Genomic DNA, 18,310 nt, shown 5'->3' with positions numbered 1-18,310 from the left:
TTTTTATTGTTAATGATTAGAAACAAATTTTGGTCGCTGCTCTGGGGGCTGCCGGGGTTGTTTGCTTTCCACCTGCTCGCAGGACAGAGTTTCTATATACAACAGAAAATGTGCAAATATGAGAAATATATAAATATATTTATATAATTAAATATATGCTTACAACTGAAGAATTAAAATCAACATAAGTATATGTATATGAAGACTTTATGCATGTTATATACATATAAGATTTGAGGGCGCTCAGTAGATATTAGTAATTATGTGGTTGGATGTTTAATAAAGTTATATCTTTTTATTTAGCTACATTGAATGCCATAATTAATATTTACATCTTATATTGACTAACATAAAAGTTATTGACTCATTGCAGTTGTTTTTCAGAGAGATGTAAGGCAGGGAATTAAATAACTGTAGTGCAATTTTCCTTAACACTAACATGAATGCCTAATTGGAAATATTTGTATGATGTTAATGGAAGTTGAATTGGTCTCCCAAATACAATGAGACTTGAACGTTACTTTGGTAATTCTGATATATAGATTTTTAAAAGCACCAACAGGCCCAGAAAATGCTTTATGTGAACTCCTTGGAGGAATTCTTCAGAACAGTTATTATTTTAGACCCTAGAATTTACCACTTTACAGTCTTTCGGGGCTTTGGACTTGTTTCAAGCGCACCCACTTATCCTTAGGTTCCACTCAAGTAAGGGTAGGTTTACAACTCCAGAAACCACCACTACCACCACCACCCCAAGAGCTTAGTGTACAATCAAGTAGAGTAACTGGTATGCATTTGAGCAAGTGTGCAAGGATACTTTGGGGCCCATTTGTCTCTGTGGGAATTGTATGCCTTAATCTGTGTATTTGTAACAGTTTTTAGTGGTTTAAGGAAGTGTCTTAGTGTATAGGTCTGTGGGCCTGTGGAGATGCGTGGGAATGTTATGGGTGGAGGTGCCTGAAAGTGGGAAAGACGACTGGCTGCCCAAGGTAGGGGGATGATTGACAGCAGACAGCCCCGCCCCCTTCCCCTCCATTCCTTCCTCTCCTGGTGCATGGAACTATCCCTTGAGTGCAGCAAGTTGTAGCGGGCACTGCTGATCGTGTTTCCCTTTGGGGCACCTTTTATCTAGAAGCCGAGTTCAGTTTCTTCTAAAGTGAGCCACTCCGCCCCCCTACTCCATCCTCTTGAATAAGGAAACAGCCGCCAAGCATCAGCGGAGCCCAGATGAGCCGGGGCCGCGGAACCGCTTAGCAGTCTCCCGGGACCCAGCTCTGGAGGAGCCGCAAGCATGCACCCTGGGTGAGCTGTTGCTATCACGAGCTCCCCTCCTCTTTCTTACTTTGGGCTACTTTGCCGGACCTGCACTATACTTGTACTTCTGTCACTGCAGAAAAAGTGGCTGTAGTCAGCAAAAAGGGGTCGGGGGTCTATGGACAGACACAGGATCCCGGAGAAAACCCATGTTATTCACCCTCCCTCCCGTTTCAGGTTGTGGCTGCTTCTGGTTACTTTGTGCCTGACCGAGGAACTGGCAGGAGCGGTGAGTCTTTTCTGTCGACCCCCTTCCCTCCTTCTCCTTTGACCCCCTCGGCATCCCTCAACACAATCACAACTCTCATGTTTGTGTTAAGGGGCTACACTGTGAAACGGAGTTCACATCACTCTCACTTCTTTTGGGAGTTAGTGGGGTCCTTAGAGAGGAATAGCACAGTGTCAGGCTAATGCCTTTGGGACTCAGACATCATTCTGTCCCAAAACTTCGTAAGGGGTTGAGAAAATAAAAGTAAAAGACACAAAAGGCATACATTTCTGAGCGTCTTCCTGGACGACTTGATATGACTGACATCTGATCCCTTTCTCTATATCGATCTACAAGGCAGAAGAAATGTGTTTTTCCCTGGTCTACAGGAACATGAATTGGCACACACGTTTGAAAGTGGGAGGAGTACACAAGAAATGGGACTTGGAAGTACGGCGAATGCTATAGAAGTTAAACTTAAGTATTTTCTTTGGAGTCATTTGACAGTACCAGGTGACAACATCTGGGCTCTTTAACCAGCTAAACTGCACTGATACTACTAGATGATGTTCAGTTTCTGCCCTATGTTTCCTTTTACTGGTTTTCTCTCTCATCGGAAAGTTAAAAGTTAAAGCGGTTTTAAAAGAAAAAAAAATCTAAAACTTAACATTTCATAGGCTGTTTAGATAATATCCATCAAATCGGCCAGGGACTGCAGGCAAAGGAATTTCTGTAGACATTTGGTCAAGAAAAGTTTAATGGATCCCAGAAAGGAGTAATTCCAATGAAATGACTCGGATAAGTTACCAAAGGTGGCGAGACCTTAACAATCAGAGATGCTGCAGTTTTCCAGACTCACTAGCAACTTACGCCCACAGAAATAAACTGTTGAGTTCAAATATGAAGTTGTTCAACTATTGAGTACTATTTCACTGCTCTATTTTTTAAAATTCTTAATAATAGCCAAAGTCATACATGTACTCTAAATATATATGTGTGTATATATGACAGATAAATATATATTCCAAATCTTTACCTTCTGAGTTTTGACAAGTTTAACTGATTGACTCTATTTTTAATACTTTAAATATTTAAAAATACTATTTAGAAAGCCATACTTCAGTCAACCCAATAAAATCCCCTAATACTTTTATGGGAAAAAATGATTTACTTGTCATGGTATATGTCTTTAAGAAAATTTTGGAATAAAGTAAAATGACTTCCCTTATGAAAAGAGGATGATTAAAGAAATCTTGACTCTTAACATTTTGTGACCCTTTAACTCAGAACATCAGCTTTTATTTTAAGTGAATTCAATACTTTGTAAGCAGAAGTATTGATCTAGGTTTCCACACTCTTCTTTTTCTGATTCCTCTAGTATACAAGTTTAGTTATATGTTACCTTGGGGCTCAATACTACATTTATTGAAAATGCCAGGTTTTGATTAGTTAACAATTTGTCTGGGAATCTTGGCACTTATAAAAATGTCATGCATGGGCAGGATACCCTCCAGCAAAACCTTTATTTCAGACTCTGGCTGATGGTATTCAGTGTACTTTTGGGAAAAACATTAACAAATCATTCTATATAGTTGGAGACTATCCAAAGATGGCATCCCATCACTTGAAATCTTTGAAAGTCACTAGAGGATGTTGCCTTCACTTCTCAGAAATATTAAAGCATGTCTCCAAACTCAAGCACTACTTTGGTGTGTTGATTTTAGACTGTGACCCATTGTTTTACAATGTCACCTGCTCTGTCAGTGTGACTGACCCTGGAAAGACTAAAATAAACCTTGAGATACACTGACAATACTTTATATTTTGCTTGAAGTTCATAACTGCTTCACTGACCTATTGTTTACTTCTGCATAATATCATTGACATTGTAAAGCTTTTTTTTTTTAATTTTTGGAAAAATGTCAAAGAGAAAGAGGAGAGTTAACAGGGTGAGTTCTCAGAAGGTGACTCTTCTAAGGGGAAGTTCTTTATTTTTTTAATTTATTTACTTTAATTGGAGGCTAATTACAATATTGTAGTGGTTTTGCCATACATTGACATGAATCAGCCATGGGTGTACATGTGTTCCCCATCCTGAACTTTGTTTATGCTCTTTGTACTGGATTCTCATCCATATTGGCTGGATGAGAATAGTCAATTTTACTCTCAATTTCAGTTCATCCTCTGGGTTTATAATGTTTTTCACCTTTCAGATGGTTTTAAATATTTGAATTCTCCATACCTTTCTGACTTATATTAATGAAAAAGAACATAAATAGATTGATAAGAACTATCTTGTGCTTCAGTATGAGGAAGTCTCTTCACTGTGAGAATTACATTGTCTATAATGGAGTATTGGTGAGCATTGGAGATAGGGCCATTTAGATGCTTTTGAGTTCTTTCTTTGTCAGACTTTATTAAGCAGTGTTTTCGAAGGGATGGAATGCAAAATGTTAAAACCCAGGGTTAAATAATGAATTTTCATTAAATTTCATTTAAAACAGTGTTGATCTTTATTTATGCGAAATATTTTCACAATTTATCTGAGTGAGATAGAGGATAGAAATTCAAAATATCCATAATCATTTTTGGTTATTAAGTTCCTAAGGCACAACACACAAAGATTTATTTAAAAATTGTCTCTAACTCTGTATGAGTTCACTTTCTCAGGCAATGGTAGTCATTATGTTCCTTAAAGGATAGGATTGTTATAGTTATTGTTTAGTCTTAAGTCATGTCTGACTCTTTTATGACTTCATGGGTTGTAGCCTGCCAGGTTCCTCTGTCCATGGGATTTTCCAGGCAAGAATACTGGACCAGGTTGCCATTTTCTTCTCCAGGGTATCTTCCTGACGCAAGGATCAAACCCACTGGCTGATTCTTTACCACTGAAAAATCATGGAAGCCCTTTGGGATAGGATACTTGATAAATTATTATCTGCATCTTGTTAGAGAAGAAACTAAAAAACTCCATGTCTCATCATAGGCTGATATGTTTAAGAGTTAAAATATATCCCAAATTAGTCGGGATACTTATGTTTTCTTCCCACTTTGCCCCAAATCTGCTTACACAAAACGCTGCAATACAACCAAGTGTATTTATAAGTCAAAGCCCAGTAGGAGAATTATTTGAGTGGCGAAGGGGTAAAGGGGAGAAAACACCTCTGTCTATTATCAACTCTGCCTAGAGCACAGGTAAAGCACCTTTGCTGCTGCTGCTAAGTCGCTTCAGTCGTGTCCGACTCTGTCCGACCCCAGAGATGGCAGCCCACCAGGCTCCCTCGTCCCTGGGATTCTCCAGGCAAGAACACTGGAGTGGGTTGCCACGCCTTTAGCCATGTTCAAATCACAGTCTGATTGAAATACAAACTTCTTAAAGTTGTAGTAACTTGCTCAAGTTGGTCCTTTCCAATTTGATTTTCAGCCATAATCACAGTCATCAAAGTATGAATAGAGTGTTAAGGTTTTTCAGATGAAGAAAATCCCTTCCTAACTAGGGATCAAGAGGAATATTTGCCTTGTTTGGGGCTCTCAGATTTCTTTTGCTTTTTGTTTTATAAAACAGATTTACTGAGATATAATTTAAATACTATAAATTCACTCATTTATGTATATCATTCAATGAATTTTAGTAAATTTGCCAAGTTTTACAACCATAACTATATCCAGTTTTAGAACATTTTCATCACCCCCAATAAGATCCTTCATATCCATTGAATTAATCCCTGCTCCTACCTGCAAGCCCAGGTAAGCATGGATCTCTTCTCTGTCTCTATAGATTTGTCTTTTCTGGACATTTCATATAAACGGTACCATATAATATATAATCTTTTGTATTTGGCATTTTTCACTTAGCATTAATATTTTAAAAATTCATTAATGTTGTAGCATGTATCAGTATTTTACTCTTATTTTTTAGTATTGTTATTGGTATTTGGTATTGGTATTCCACTATGTGGGGGGGCTTCCTAGGTGGTACCAGTGGTAAAGAACATGCCTGCCAATGCAGGAGACATAAGAGATAAAAGTTTGACCCCTGGGTCAGGAAGATCCCCTGGAGGAGAACATGGCAACCTACTCCAGTATTCTTGCTTGGAGAATCCCATGGACAGAAGAGCCTGGTGGGCTATAGTCCATGGGGTTGCAGAGAGTCAGACAGAACTGAAGCAGTCATCAAAGGACTACATAAATAGGTAACGATAGATGGTCATGTAGTTACATTATGGACAGGTCAAAAGAAACATTTCCAATAGGAGTAAAGAGGAAAATAGATATTTAATGTGTAACTAAAGAGACTGGGCTTCCCTGATGGCTCAGTGGTAAAAAATCCACCTACCAATTCAGGAGATCCAGGTTTGATTCCTGGGCCGAAAAGATCCCCTGGAGAGGGAAATGGCAACCCACTGCAGTATTCTTGCCTCGGAAATCCCATAGACAGAGGAGCCTGGCAGGCTACAGTCTGTAAGATCGCCAAGAGTTGAACACAACTTAGCAAATGAATAACAACAACTAAAGAAACAGATATATTACTATCTATCTCAAATTTGTTTCACTATATATTTTGATTCTGTTTCAGTATGATTGGTTTCTATTGTAATCCCATGTATTTTATTGACTATGTTTAAGAATATTATTCTGAGAGGGAGTCAGTAGATAGGCTTCACTTGACTGCCAGAGTAATTCATGGTATTGAAAAAGAAACTCTCTAGTTATGAATTGGTTTTTACAATAAACAATTTGTGACTGACCCTGGGTCAGGAAGATTCCGTGGAGTAAGAAATTAAAACCCACTCCAGTATTTTTGCCAGGAAAATTCCACGAACAGAGGAGACTGGCGGGCTACAGTTCATGGGGTTGCAAAGACTGCATGACTGAGCACGAGCATGAAGGCATCTTCAGATGTGAGGGCATTTGTATTGACTACAAGTGCCAACAACCTTTTAGACTCTAGGCATATTATGGTATTTCTAGTAAATATGCCCCTGTATTTTATAAGATCATAGTCAAGCAGGAGCAAAGTGTGTCCTTCCCCTAATTAATTCATTAATATAATATTGAAACAAATAGATTGACCTCAGTTATCAATACATATTGGGTTTTGCTTGCTTCTGTTTATGCATAATTCTGTGATTTCACCACCATGCTTGGAGTATAGACTTGTCCTATTCTGTGTAAATGACAAGACATACGCATATAGAAGAAGATATTAGGAAAACACCATGCTGTATTAAAGGACTGTATTTAAAAGGACTATGAAGTCCTTTTAAGCTGACCAGATATCCCAGTGGGGCATATCATAGGGCTCTAACTTGTTTTAAAGTCTAGCTAAATATAAATACAGACCAATAAGCATGTCCAAGAGACTACAGTGATGGGGAAATTAACAGAGAACAATTATCCACTTTTTTACCATCTGTAATTTACCCCTCTCCTAGGAATTTTTTTGTTCTACAAACAATATTGAAATCTCTTCCATTATAAAAACAAATAAAAAATTTAAATCTATGGCTTCATTTTCCTCTGTAACTCTAACCCCCTCAATCACATTACTGCCAAATTCCTGGTCACTGTCTACTCTTCTTCAACAACCATTTACCCTTAAGCCTATTGCAGTCTGGAATGAGGCTATTCTACAAAAATTGCCCTCTTTTGAGTTTTTAATAAATATCTAACTGCCTAGCCCAAAGATTTCACTGTAGTCCCCATTCTATCTGGCTTGTTGAATTAGTGCTTGGCATTTTCCAATCAAACAACCTTTCCCCTTTTGTCTTCTGAGTCATGATGCTTCATTGTTTCTCATTACACTTCTCTGTTTTTTTGGTGGGAGGAAGTGGACACTGTGCCACTGGCTTGCAGGACCAGGGATTAAACTCTCGCCATTGGCAGTGAAAGCACAGAGTCCTAACCACTGGACTACCAGGAAATTCACTCTGATATTTTTATTTTATTCATTCAACATATATTTATTGAGCAGCCACTGTATTCTAACTAGTATACCATGCTCTGGTGACACAGTGGTTAACAAGTCAGGCATGATCTTTGCCATCACAAAACTCTTAGTTTTCATCACCCCCTGCTCATAAAATGGTGGTTTTACTCAGTATTTTTATCCTTTCTGTCTTCTTGCTCCAACAGTTCTAACTATGCCTCCTATACATTGATGACTATCAAATTTGAATTTTCAGGCCAGGTGTCTCTTTGTAGGTCCGAACTTTTATTTCCAGTTACCTACTAAGTCCCTGTGGGCTTCCCTGGTGGCTCAATGGTAAAGAATTCACCTGCCAATTCAGGAGATGCAGGAGACACAGGCTTGATCCCTAGGTCAGGAAGATCCCCTGGAGAAGGAAATGGCAACCCACTCCAGTATTCTTCCATGGGAAATCCCATGGACAGAGGAGCCTAGAGGGTTGCAGTCCATAGGATTGCTAAAGAGTCGGACATGCCTGAGTGACTGAACAACAACAGCTAAGCCCTTGTACCTATATCTCATTTAGTGGATACATACAAAGCACTTAAAATGGTGCCTAGAGCTTAGTATAAGCACTCAACCAATGCCAGCTCTAATTGTGTTGTATATCCAAAACACAGTATATCCAAAAATGAAATATTTTCTAGTCCTTATGATGGCACTCCAACCAGCTATCTTTTTTGTATTTGTTCAGTGTCATCACAATCCACCCAGTTTCAAGTGAGAAACTATAGAATCAGGCACCGACCCTCATTATCTCCATCTCTATCAAGTTCCTTTAGTTTTACCAAAAACCTGCATCATCTAGTTTCCTAGTCATATCCTAGTGGCTCCAAATCTCATCATCATATATAAATAACCTTGTAACTAGTTTTTCTATTCCTGACTCCATTCTGATCTCTATCCTGCCACCAGAGTTATTTTGTTAACAACAAACCCAATTATGTTATTTCGAGATTTAAGTTTTGTTTGTTTCTATTTTCTTCCAGGATTAATATACATACTCCTTGACTTGACACATTAAAGGCCTTCATTTTCAGGCCCGAACTACCTTTCCAGCTTCATGTCTAAGTGTTCTTTTCCTGCCACCTCTCCTTCTCAAACTCATAGTATACATTACACTTCATTGAGACTGAACTTGTCTCCATTCGCAAGCCACTTGCTTTCACATTTTATTTCACATTTGTTCTTTCACATTTTATTGCTTTTGCTTATGCCATTGTCTCCATATGGAATGGCTTTCTCCACCATTTACACATTCTCTTCCTAGTAAACTCCTGCTCAACCTTTAAAACCAAGAAAAAATGTCATTTTCTCTGTAAAACAGTTCCAGACCTCTTCAGAAAGAATTTATTCTTCCTTGCCCTGTGCTTCCAAAGTTCTTTAGGCCCCTTTGGTGGCATCTACCATGTAGTTGTGAAATTCCTATGTTTATATGTCATGTTCCCCTCTTTAAATTATAATGTCCAGGATACTGCCAAGCATATGGGAAGTGAACGACAGATGCCTTTCAAGTGGGTAAACAGATCTACTCCTAATGGCCTGCAACAACTACCTTGTCCCTGTCTATCTTAAAGAATTATGAATGGTGACTCTAATAACAATGCTCTGATGGAAAAATAAGAACCTTGTTCAGTGGGATAATATTTAAGAGAAAGAACTCTGGAATCAGACTTATGTTTGAATGCTGCCTCTGCCCTCTGTGATTTAGGGCAACTCATTTTACCTCTCTGAGACTCAATTTTCTCATCAGTACAAAAGGGATAATAATACCTTCTGTCTTAGAAAGTTGAGAGATTAAAAGAGAGAATTTATGTGCAAGTTATACCATTCACAAGGTGCTAAATCCTCACTCTATCTCTCCACAAGTATTTTCTATTTCTTTCAATGCTGAGGAAAAATTTTTAAGTGTTTCCCAGTTTTGACAACTGATTCATGACAAGATGAGAAAAAGGGAAATGTCAGATAAGAGTCTCACTTTGTAGATTTCTGTCTAAAGATGGTAATATTTCTCAATTGTCCCTCTCAGCTCTTTTTCTCCTCTTCTCTGTGTGTACTAAGTTGTTTCAGCCGTGTCCGACTCTGCGACCCCATGGACTGTAGCTGAAGAGGGTCCTCTGTCCATGGGATTCTCCAGGCAAGAATACTGGAGTGGGTTGCCATACCCTCCTCCAGGAGATCTTCCCCACCCAGGGTTCAAACCTGCATCTCTTCCACATCTCCTGCATTGGCAGGTGGGTTCTTTACCACTGGTGCCAATGGGAAGGGGCTTTTCCCTCTTCTACCACTTAAATAATGACATGTCATTACTAGCACTTTCTCAATATTAATTTATTAGCAACTCAGGACTACCTTAAGAAATATTGGGTTAGCCACAGAGTTCACTCGGGTTTTTCTATACCATCATACATAAAAATCCAAACAAACTTTTTGGCCAACCCAATATATAAGGTGAATACTCAGCTCAGAGAGATTAACTAGATTTGTGATCTAAGATCCAGCAAATGGCAGATTTGGAGTTGAAACCCACTCTACTGGGCTGTCTCTCTAATTCAGGCATTTTATCATCTCTTATCTAGACTCCAAAATAGACCTGACTGTCCTTCTGGTTTCAGTATTCCCCTGCCTCCCAACCCCTCTCTCCTGATCTCCACCCTCTCTGCAAGCAAGGGGCCTGTTCTAAAACACAGATCCGATCATGCCACCCCGAGCTCCCCACACCCATCAGCATCTGGCCCTGCCTACTCATCTAACTCTGTCTCCTATTATTGTCCTCATACTGATGTTTAGACCGTGTTACGGTTTTGATGTTGGCTCAACATGCCATGCATAGTCACCCCTACTCTTCCTTCTGCCTGAAACACCCTTCTTTTCTCATCCCTTCCTTCCTCCTGTCTTTGAAGATGGACTTAGCATTCTTCCCTTAAGGCCCACTTTAGTGAATATTTTCTAGAAGTCCCCCCTTCTTTCTAGCCTTCTGTCTCCACTCTGTTTTCCCCTTTCCTTCCTTCAACAAATGTTTATTTAGTGCCTTCTATGTGTTAAACACTGTGACTGTCTTGGTGTTTGAAGAACCATGGCAAGTACCAAGCCAGTGTGGCTGGAACACAGAGTGGGAAGCATGGGGAAAGAGTCAGAACACCATGTGAGATGAGGCTGGAGGAACAAGAAAGGACCAGACATGTCCTGCACTCTTACTGTCTCATGACTCCTTGGAGCATTTATCTAATGCCTGTACTAAAGGTGTGGGCTACTTCCCTGGTGGCTCAGTGGTAAAGGATCTGCTTGCCAATGTAGGAGGCATAGGTTTGATCACTGGGTTGGGAAGATCCCCTGGAGAAGGAAATGGCAACCCAGTCCAGTATTCTTGCCTGGAGAATCTCATGAACAGAGAGAAGAGCCTGGCGGGCTACAGTCCATGGGGTCTCAAAAGAGTCAGGCATGACTTAGCGACTAAACAACAAATATACACACAATTTGGCTATTGTGAAAACTGCTGCTGTTAACATAAGAGAACATATGTCTCTTCAAAATAATTATTTTATTTCCTTTGCACACAACTGAGCATGAGCACAGGGATACACAAGGTGTATTTCTCCGGATGGAGTGTAGTAGACATTATAAGTTACTGCTGGTCACCTACTCTGTGTCTTTGTTCCTCCTTATGCCCAGAGGACTCACTCCTGTGGCACATATCTATCCCTTCCAGATTTATAAAACTGAGGTGACTACTGTATAGTTCAGGGAACTCTACTCAGTGCTCTGTGGTGATCTAAATGGGAAGGAAATCCAAAAAAGATGGGATATGTGAATATATTACAGGCTTCGCAGGTGGCGCAGTGATAAAGGACCTTCCTGCCACTGCCAGAGACATGGGTTTGATCCCTGGGTCGGGAAGATCGCCTGGAGGAGGAAATGGGAACCCACTCCAGTATTCTTGCTGAAAATTCCATGAACAGAGGAGCATGGTGGGCTACAGTCCATGGAGTCCCAAAGAGTCGGACATGATTGAGCTACATTACAACAACAATGTGTATATGTTAGTTGATTCACTTTACTGTACAGCAGAAACTAACACTACATGGTAAAGCAACCCTTTCCCTTCTCCAGGGGATCTTCCTAACCCAGGGATTGAACCCAGGTCTCCCGCATTGCAGGCAAATTCTTTACCAGCTGAGCCACAAGGGAAGCCCTGTAAAGCAACTAGCTTACAATAAAAATTAATTTTAAAAGTAAATAAAATTTAGGGAGGCCATGAAGTATGTGTCTTTCCTCCAGCTTTTTGGGGATTCCATGTTTTATGTCTGGAGGTCTATTTCCTGATAGTGTGGTTTAAAAAATACAGAGCTCCATGTGCATGTGTGTTACGTCACTTTAGTTGCATCCAACTCTGTGCAGTCCTATGGGCAATAGCCAGCCAGGCTCCTCTGTCCATGGGTATTCTCCAGGCAAGAATACTGGAGTGGGTTGCCATGCCCTCCTCCAGGGGATCTTCCTGACCCAGGGATTGAACCTGCATTTCTTATGTGTCCTGCATTGGCAGGCAGGTTCTTTACCACTAGCGCCACCTGGGAAACCTCCATATTTGGAGCCAAATGTTTCTCGGTGCTGATACAGACACCATCATTAACTATGGCCTGAGGACAAATCACTAGCTGTATTATTAGCTGTAAAATGGTTACTGTTGTTGTTATTCTGTTCCCATCACTCACTGTGACTGCCTCTGTACTAAAAATGAGTGGTGAGCCCATTTGGGGATGTTTTAGAGAAAATTGCTTAATTATGTGTTGAGTTTGTATTTCAAGCTTCCTAGAGGGAGAAAAAGCATTAGAATTGTTATTTTTGTTCCAGTTTCTCCAAAGCCACTTCTATCTCTGCTCCCCTACCTTTGTGACATCCTGTAGAGATCAGGATATCCACTAAAGATTGTGTCTGTAGATACCTCTTCAGGTATCTTTGAAGTCCCAGTTCCCCTTAGTCTAACAATAGGGCTAGTTCACCATTATCTTTCAATCTGGTTGCTCTTACTGAGGGGGAGTTGGTACTCTTTAGTGGAAATTTCCCTGGCCCTAAAATTCTAACTGTATTTACCTCAGAGAGACCAGGCTTTCCCATAAATGTCTGGGATTTCTGGCCAACAGGCTGAGTCAGTCCTTTGAGAGACAGATTTTCTCTAGGGGACAGAAGCAAAGTTAAGCAGTATTTCTCCTTTGCTCTGTAAAGCTTTGTGACTGTTTTCCCTCACCCGAAGGGAAGAGGGTTGGCAGAGAAAATCTGAAATGCCTAGAATCTCTAAATTCTGTTTGTGAGTGTAGCAAATCCCTTGAGGATGGGGATCAACTTGAGATTTATAAGATTTATGTGTCCTTGCCTTGGCGATAAGATTAAATTGCATACTTACCAGCATCTATATACCTAGAGCATGTTCATAGATAAAAATGTTGGTGTAGATGCTGATAATGATGACAAAGATTAGAGCTCTTTTCAAAATTTACAGCTGTAGACCCTTTTCTCCCCCAAAAAAATCTTTTATGACTCCTCCAACATAAAAGCCAGACCAAACTGAGTGTTTTGCTAATAAGTCAAAGTTTTTGATATTTATTTATTTGTAAAGTAAGTAAGAAGGAAGAGAATGAAAAAAATATATAAAATCTGAAATTGAAGACTATGGAAGTCTTAGTTTCCAGTTTATTCCTGCCTGGATAAAAGTCTAATGTACTGAAATAAGTAGTTGTTTTTTGCTTAATTGTTTGGATTGTCAACTCAGGATGCTCTTCAGTTAAAAGGACAAGGCAGTAAAATCTATATTCTAGGTATACATATACTACCCTCTCCTCTCACTTTCATTCTCTCTTTCTTACCTAAATACACATTGTTAACTTGGCAGCATGCATCGGCACAAGTAGTGGTGGTTTCTGATGTGTGAATGTTTGGTGTGGAACCCATTTGAATGGGACATGCTGTGTTTTATTACAGTCTTAAAATAGTTTAACATATATTTTTAACTGAAATTAAAATCAGATGTGGAACTGTTGAACTACTACCACTATTTTAAAACGCTGGATTATAGGATAATCCAGCATTAAACATCATGGATCAGAATGAAGTGTTCTAGAAGGTGAAAGAAGGAAGAGGTCAATAAGGACTGTAGTTTGGGAAACTTGCAGAAGCAAAATTTGTCCTAGGCCTTGAAGGACTCAAAATAAATTATAAATGTGGAGATTTATTTATTTATTTAAAATATTCTAGATTTTTCCAGGACATCTCTGAGATTTCAAGTTTTTGTCTCTAGGACTCTATAAATATACTTGTATTTATCGGGACGGATCATTTTTTTATATTTTATTTTATTTTTTAACTTTACAATATTGTATTGGTTTTGCCATATATCAACATGAATCCATCACAGGTATACACGTGTTCCCCATCCTGAACCCTCCTCCCTCCTCCCTCCCCATACCATCCCTCTGGGTCGTCCCAGTGCATCAGCCCCAAGCATCCAGTATCCTGCATCAAACCTGGACTGGCGACTCGTTTCATATATGATATTATACATGTTTCAATGCCATTCTCCCAAATCATCCCACCCTCTCCCTCTCCCACAGAGTCCAAAAGACTGTTCTATACATCAGTGTCTCTTTTGCTGTCTCGTATACACGGTTATTGTTACCATCTTTCTAAACACCATATATATGCGTTAGTATACTGTATTGATGTTTTTCTTTCTGGCTTACTTCACTCTGTATAATAGGCTCCAGTTTCATCCACCTCATTAGAACTGATTCAAATGTATTCTTTTTAATGGCTGAGTAATACTCCATTGTGTATATGTACCACAGCTTTCTTATCCATTCATCTGCTGATGGACATCTAGGTTGCTTCCATGTCCTGACTATTATAAACAGTGCTGCGATGAACATTGGGGTTACATGAGTCTCTTTCAATTCTGGTTTCCCTGGTGTGTATGCCCAGTAGTGGGATTGTTGGGTCATAGGGCAGTTCTATTTCCAGTTTTTTAAGGAATCTCCACACTGTTCTCCATAGTGGCTGTACTAGTTTGCATTCCTACCAACAGTGTAAGAGGGTTCATTTTATGTTTGATTTTTTTTTCATTTTGGTCACACTGTGCAATGTATGGGATCTTAGTTCCTCAAGGATTGAACCTGTACCCCATGCATTCAGAGTGTGGAGTCTTAACCACTAGGCCACCAGCAAAATCCCTATCTTTGCTTTTTAAATGTAGTCCTACTAAATATCAGAGAGACAAGCTGATCAGAGCATGAGCAAAAACATAGAGGAGGTATTAACGTGAAGCGTCCTTGAGGAAATTTGAAAAAAAGCACACTTTTGTCCCGGCAGTCAGAGCTCCTTGCTATGACTCACTCCTTGGTGAGCAGAAAGCAGTGTAGATTTCAACTCCCACATGGCCCCTCAGTCAATTTCCTTTTGTAGTGAACCCTATGAACAGTTATACACTGCAACACTAGCAAGAATGAATATGACTGAATGGAAGAAGACATTCCTGGCTAAAGCACAAGAGTAGAAGGAAATGATTATGTAAAGTTGGAGTAGGGTTAGGTTATGGAGGTCTTAAAAGTGAAGCAGAGAGAAGAATTTGGCTACAAAGCACTGTTATTGATTGTTATTTGAGGGAAATACTGACATGATCAGTGGGTCTTTTGCCCACTCTTCTTATGTCAGACAAGTGCCTGTGCATAAAACTCCCTCCATCCTATACATCAAACATAAATACACATACACATACCAAAAGTGTAACTGGGAATCAGTTGATGGAGAAAATCAAGACCAGCAGACCAAGAGTCTGCTCTTTCTATTGGTCTCTTTTTTATTGTAAAAACTAACACTCTAGCTTTAGCCCCAGTCTTTGCCTTTACTTTCTTGCCTTCTATTTTATTGTTGTTCACTTGCCAATCATGTCTGACTCTTTGCGACCCCGTGGACTGCAGCACACTAGGCCTTCCTTTCCCTCACTATCTTCTCCTAAATCACCACTTTATCCTTCCCCTGCTCAACTAGTTGTACCATCACCCAGATGCCTGTTCCATTAAAAGTGGAGTTGTACTTCTCCCTCTACCCCCAAATCTCTTCCTACTAGACTACCTGAAGAATTGGAGGCACAATGGTCAAGTTGTAAGAGATCTGTACGCTTTCTCTGGTTTAGTGTCCAGCACCTCTCTAGAGCCCTCAGCCTGTGCTTTCCAGTCTCGAATCCCTGAGACTAGCTTGCGGCTCCCAGTTTCCCTGACGATTGTGGTAATCAGAGGTGCTCAGAGAGATGGCTGCTTCTCCGTCAACTGAGTCCCAGATATACTATCCCAGTCAGAGTATAAGTCAGCAAGAAAAAGAGGGCTCTGACATAAAACATTGCACTTTAGAGCCAAATTGATAGAACTTCCTTTGTCTGTTTTAAAGGATCTCCCTATGCATTTCTGTGTGTACATTTCTCTGTAAGTTTGGTTATGCCCTCCCATATACCTGTGAGAATGTATGTTCATTAACATTTTTTGTTAGTCATTTTTTTCTTTTTTTGTGTTGTGTCTTTTACTGTTTTTTTTTTTTCAGTTTTCAAAAAGTTTCAAAAAGTTCAAAATTACAGAAAGCTTCAAGTATGCTACAAATTTTTTTTCTTCAACCATTTGAGGACTAAGTTGCCCATCTGATACCATATCACTCCCAAATACTTTAGTGTATATTTCCTACAAACAGAGATGTTCTGTTATGTACTCATTTTTTCCTCTTTAAAAAAGATTATTATGAAATATTTTAGGCAACAGAAATGTGATACTGGGTTGGCCAAAAAGTCCATTCAGGTTTGGGGAAAGTCTGAATGGACTTTTTGGCCAATCCAATATATATATATATATATTGGATTGGCCAAAAAGAAATAAAATACTACCAATGCAGTTGAAACCACCTGTTTATTACTTCCAGTTCCATCTCCACCATCTTGAATTTAATATATATCATTCATTCCTAAGATGGAGTTTCTAAATGGGTTTCAGGTGGGTCTATAAGTGCCCTGAAATTGTGTGTAAAATTAGGTATGCATATATATTTTTCTGGGGAAAAGATCCATAGCTTTGATGAGATTTACATGCATAAAAGTAAGTTGTATGTGAAGTACCAGAGTTTATGAAAACATAGTCTACAGTTAATGCATATCTTTTTCTGCCACCCATTTACTGTTCAGCTCTTGGTCTTCTGGCTTTTTCCCCAACAAATTCACTGAGACTGATTTCTTAAAGGTCACTTCCTAATCACCAAATTCAATTGCTTCTTCTCAGTCCCTATCTTCATTGAACTACCAGTAGTATCTTACTCGATGCCCTTCTCTTTCTAGACTCTTTCCCTCACCTTGGCTTCTGCACTATCTTGACATTCTTCAATCTCCTCATTCAAAAAGTATAATACTTACCTCATATGATGATGAGGGTTAGCTGTAATGTTCATAATGTGCCTGATGGTTGTATGTGCTCAGTATATTGTAGCTATTGGCAGAAGATGGCAGAAGATGTTTGATCCCTTGGTTGGGAAGACCCCCTGGAGAAGGAAATGGCAACCCACTCCAGAGTTCTTCCCTGGGAAATCCCATGGACAGAGGAGCCTGGCAGTCTACAGTCCATGGGTCGCAAAAGAGTCAGACACGACTTAGCAACTAAAACAACAATTCTCATACCACTGTGGTGCATCCCCAGCCCCCTGTTTAAGGTGTTGTGAATGGACAGAGACAATTACTGCCTCAGCTCTCTGTAGTGCTGTTCATTAGCCTCGTAGTAGCCCTATATCTATGAGTAGTTCTGGTTAGGGCAGGATCAGTGATCCTAATAGTCTTTAGGTAAAAATAATTTAGGTGAAGGCTGCTGCTGCTGCTGCTGCTGCTGCTAAGTCGCTTCAGTCGTGTCCAACTCTGTGCGACCCCGTAGATGGCAGCCCACCAGGCTCCCCCGTCCCTGGGATTCTCCAGGCAAGAACACTGGAGTGGGTTGCCATTTCCTTCTCCAATGCATGAAAGTGAAAAGGTAGCCTTAAATTACATAGGGATATAGTTTTAAAATTTATCCCCTAAAGTTTGTAACACTGTTCTCAGCCTGGTCTCCTTTAAGAACCTCAGATGGTAAAAGGATAGTTCTCCTTTCCTTGTTTGTTCAGCTTTTTACCACTTTGCTACTAAATAGACTAAAAATTGTAGGTGCCAACTGTATTACGAAGGGCACCTGCTGGCTTTAAACTGGCCTGGGGCCAGTTATCCTGGACAGGCCATTGAAGAACCTTATGACTTTCAGTTACTATTTACTTGGAACAGAATGAGAGGAAGGATTTCTATCAAGTTACCAGTCCCCTGAGGCTGCTCTGTCCTGAACTGTCCTCTTTATTTTTCACATTCTCTGTTAGCTGCCAGTAACGGTGACATACTTTTGTTTATATGCATAACAGAACCTTATAATATCTGAGGGCACAAACCTCTGAGTAGGGCCAAAGCCCTTACTGAGGCCTATCAGTAAAGTTATTTTTGCCCTCTGTTTGGTAAAGTGCTTGACCTCATAACTGCCATCTCTTCAGTCAGCATAGGATAAGTTATGTTGCTATAGCAAACAACTCCCAACATCTCAGTGGCTTAAAATAACAAAAGTTTATTTTTTGTTCATACTGTAAGTCCATCATGGGTCATCTGTGAGACATTGCATGGTACTCAATCTAGGACCCAGAGGGAACAGCTACCATCTGGGACACTACTGATCATTGTGGCAGAGGGAAAGAAAGAAAGCTCTGGGGGTCTCACATGGAGCTACCAATTAAAT

At 39.8% G+C, this 18,310-nt stretch overlaps 1 protein-coding gene across 3 annotated transcripts in view; it reads left to right on the top strand.

Annotated features, from left to right (window-relative positions):
• Positions 1–1,018: 1,018 nt before the first annotated feature.
• The window catches only part of COL4A6 (collagen type IV alpha 6 chain), a 338,917-nt gene continuing 321,625 nt past the window's right edge, over positions 1,019–18,310 (top strand). For all 3 annotated transcript variants that reach the window (XM_061409397.1, XM_061409398.1, XM_061409395.1), the window contains exons 1-2: positions 1,019–1,302; positions 1,492–1,543. In XM_061409397.1, coding sequence (XP_061265381.1) covers positions 1,292–1,302; positions 1,492–1,543 — 63 coding nt within the window. In that variant the 5' untranslated portion in view covers positions 1,019–1,291. The remainder of the gene's footprint in view (positions 1,303–1,491; positions 1,544–18,310) is intronic.

The sequence above is a fragment of the Bos javanicus genome, chromosome X (genome assembly GCF_032452875.1).
Source record: "Bos javanicus breed banteng chromosome X, ARS-OSU_banteng_1.0, whole genome shotgun sequence".
Taxonomy (NCBI): domain Eukaryota; kingdom Metazoa; phylum Chordata; class Mammalia; order Artiodactyla; family Bovidae; genus Bos; species Bos javanicus.
The sequence above is the reverse complement of the archived record's forward strand: the minus strand, read 5'-3'. Positions and strand labels throughout refer to the sequence as shown.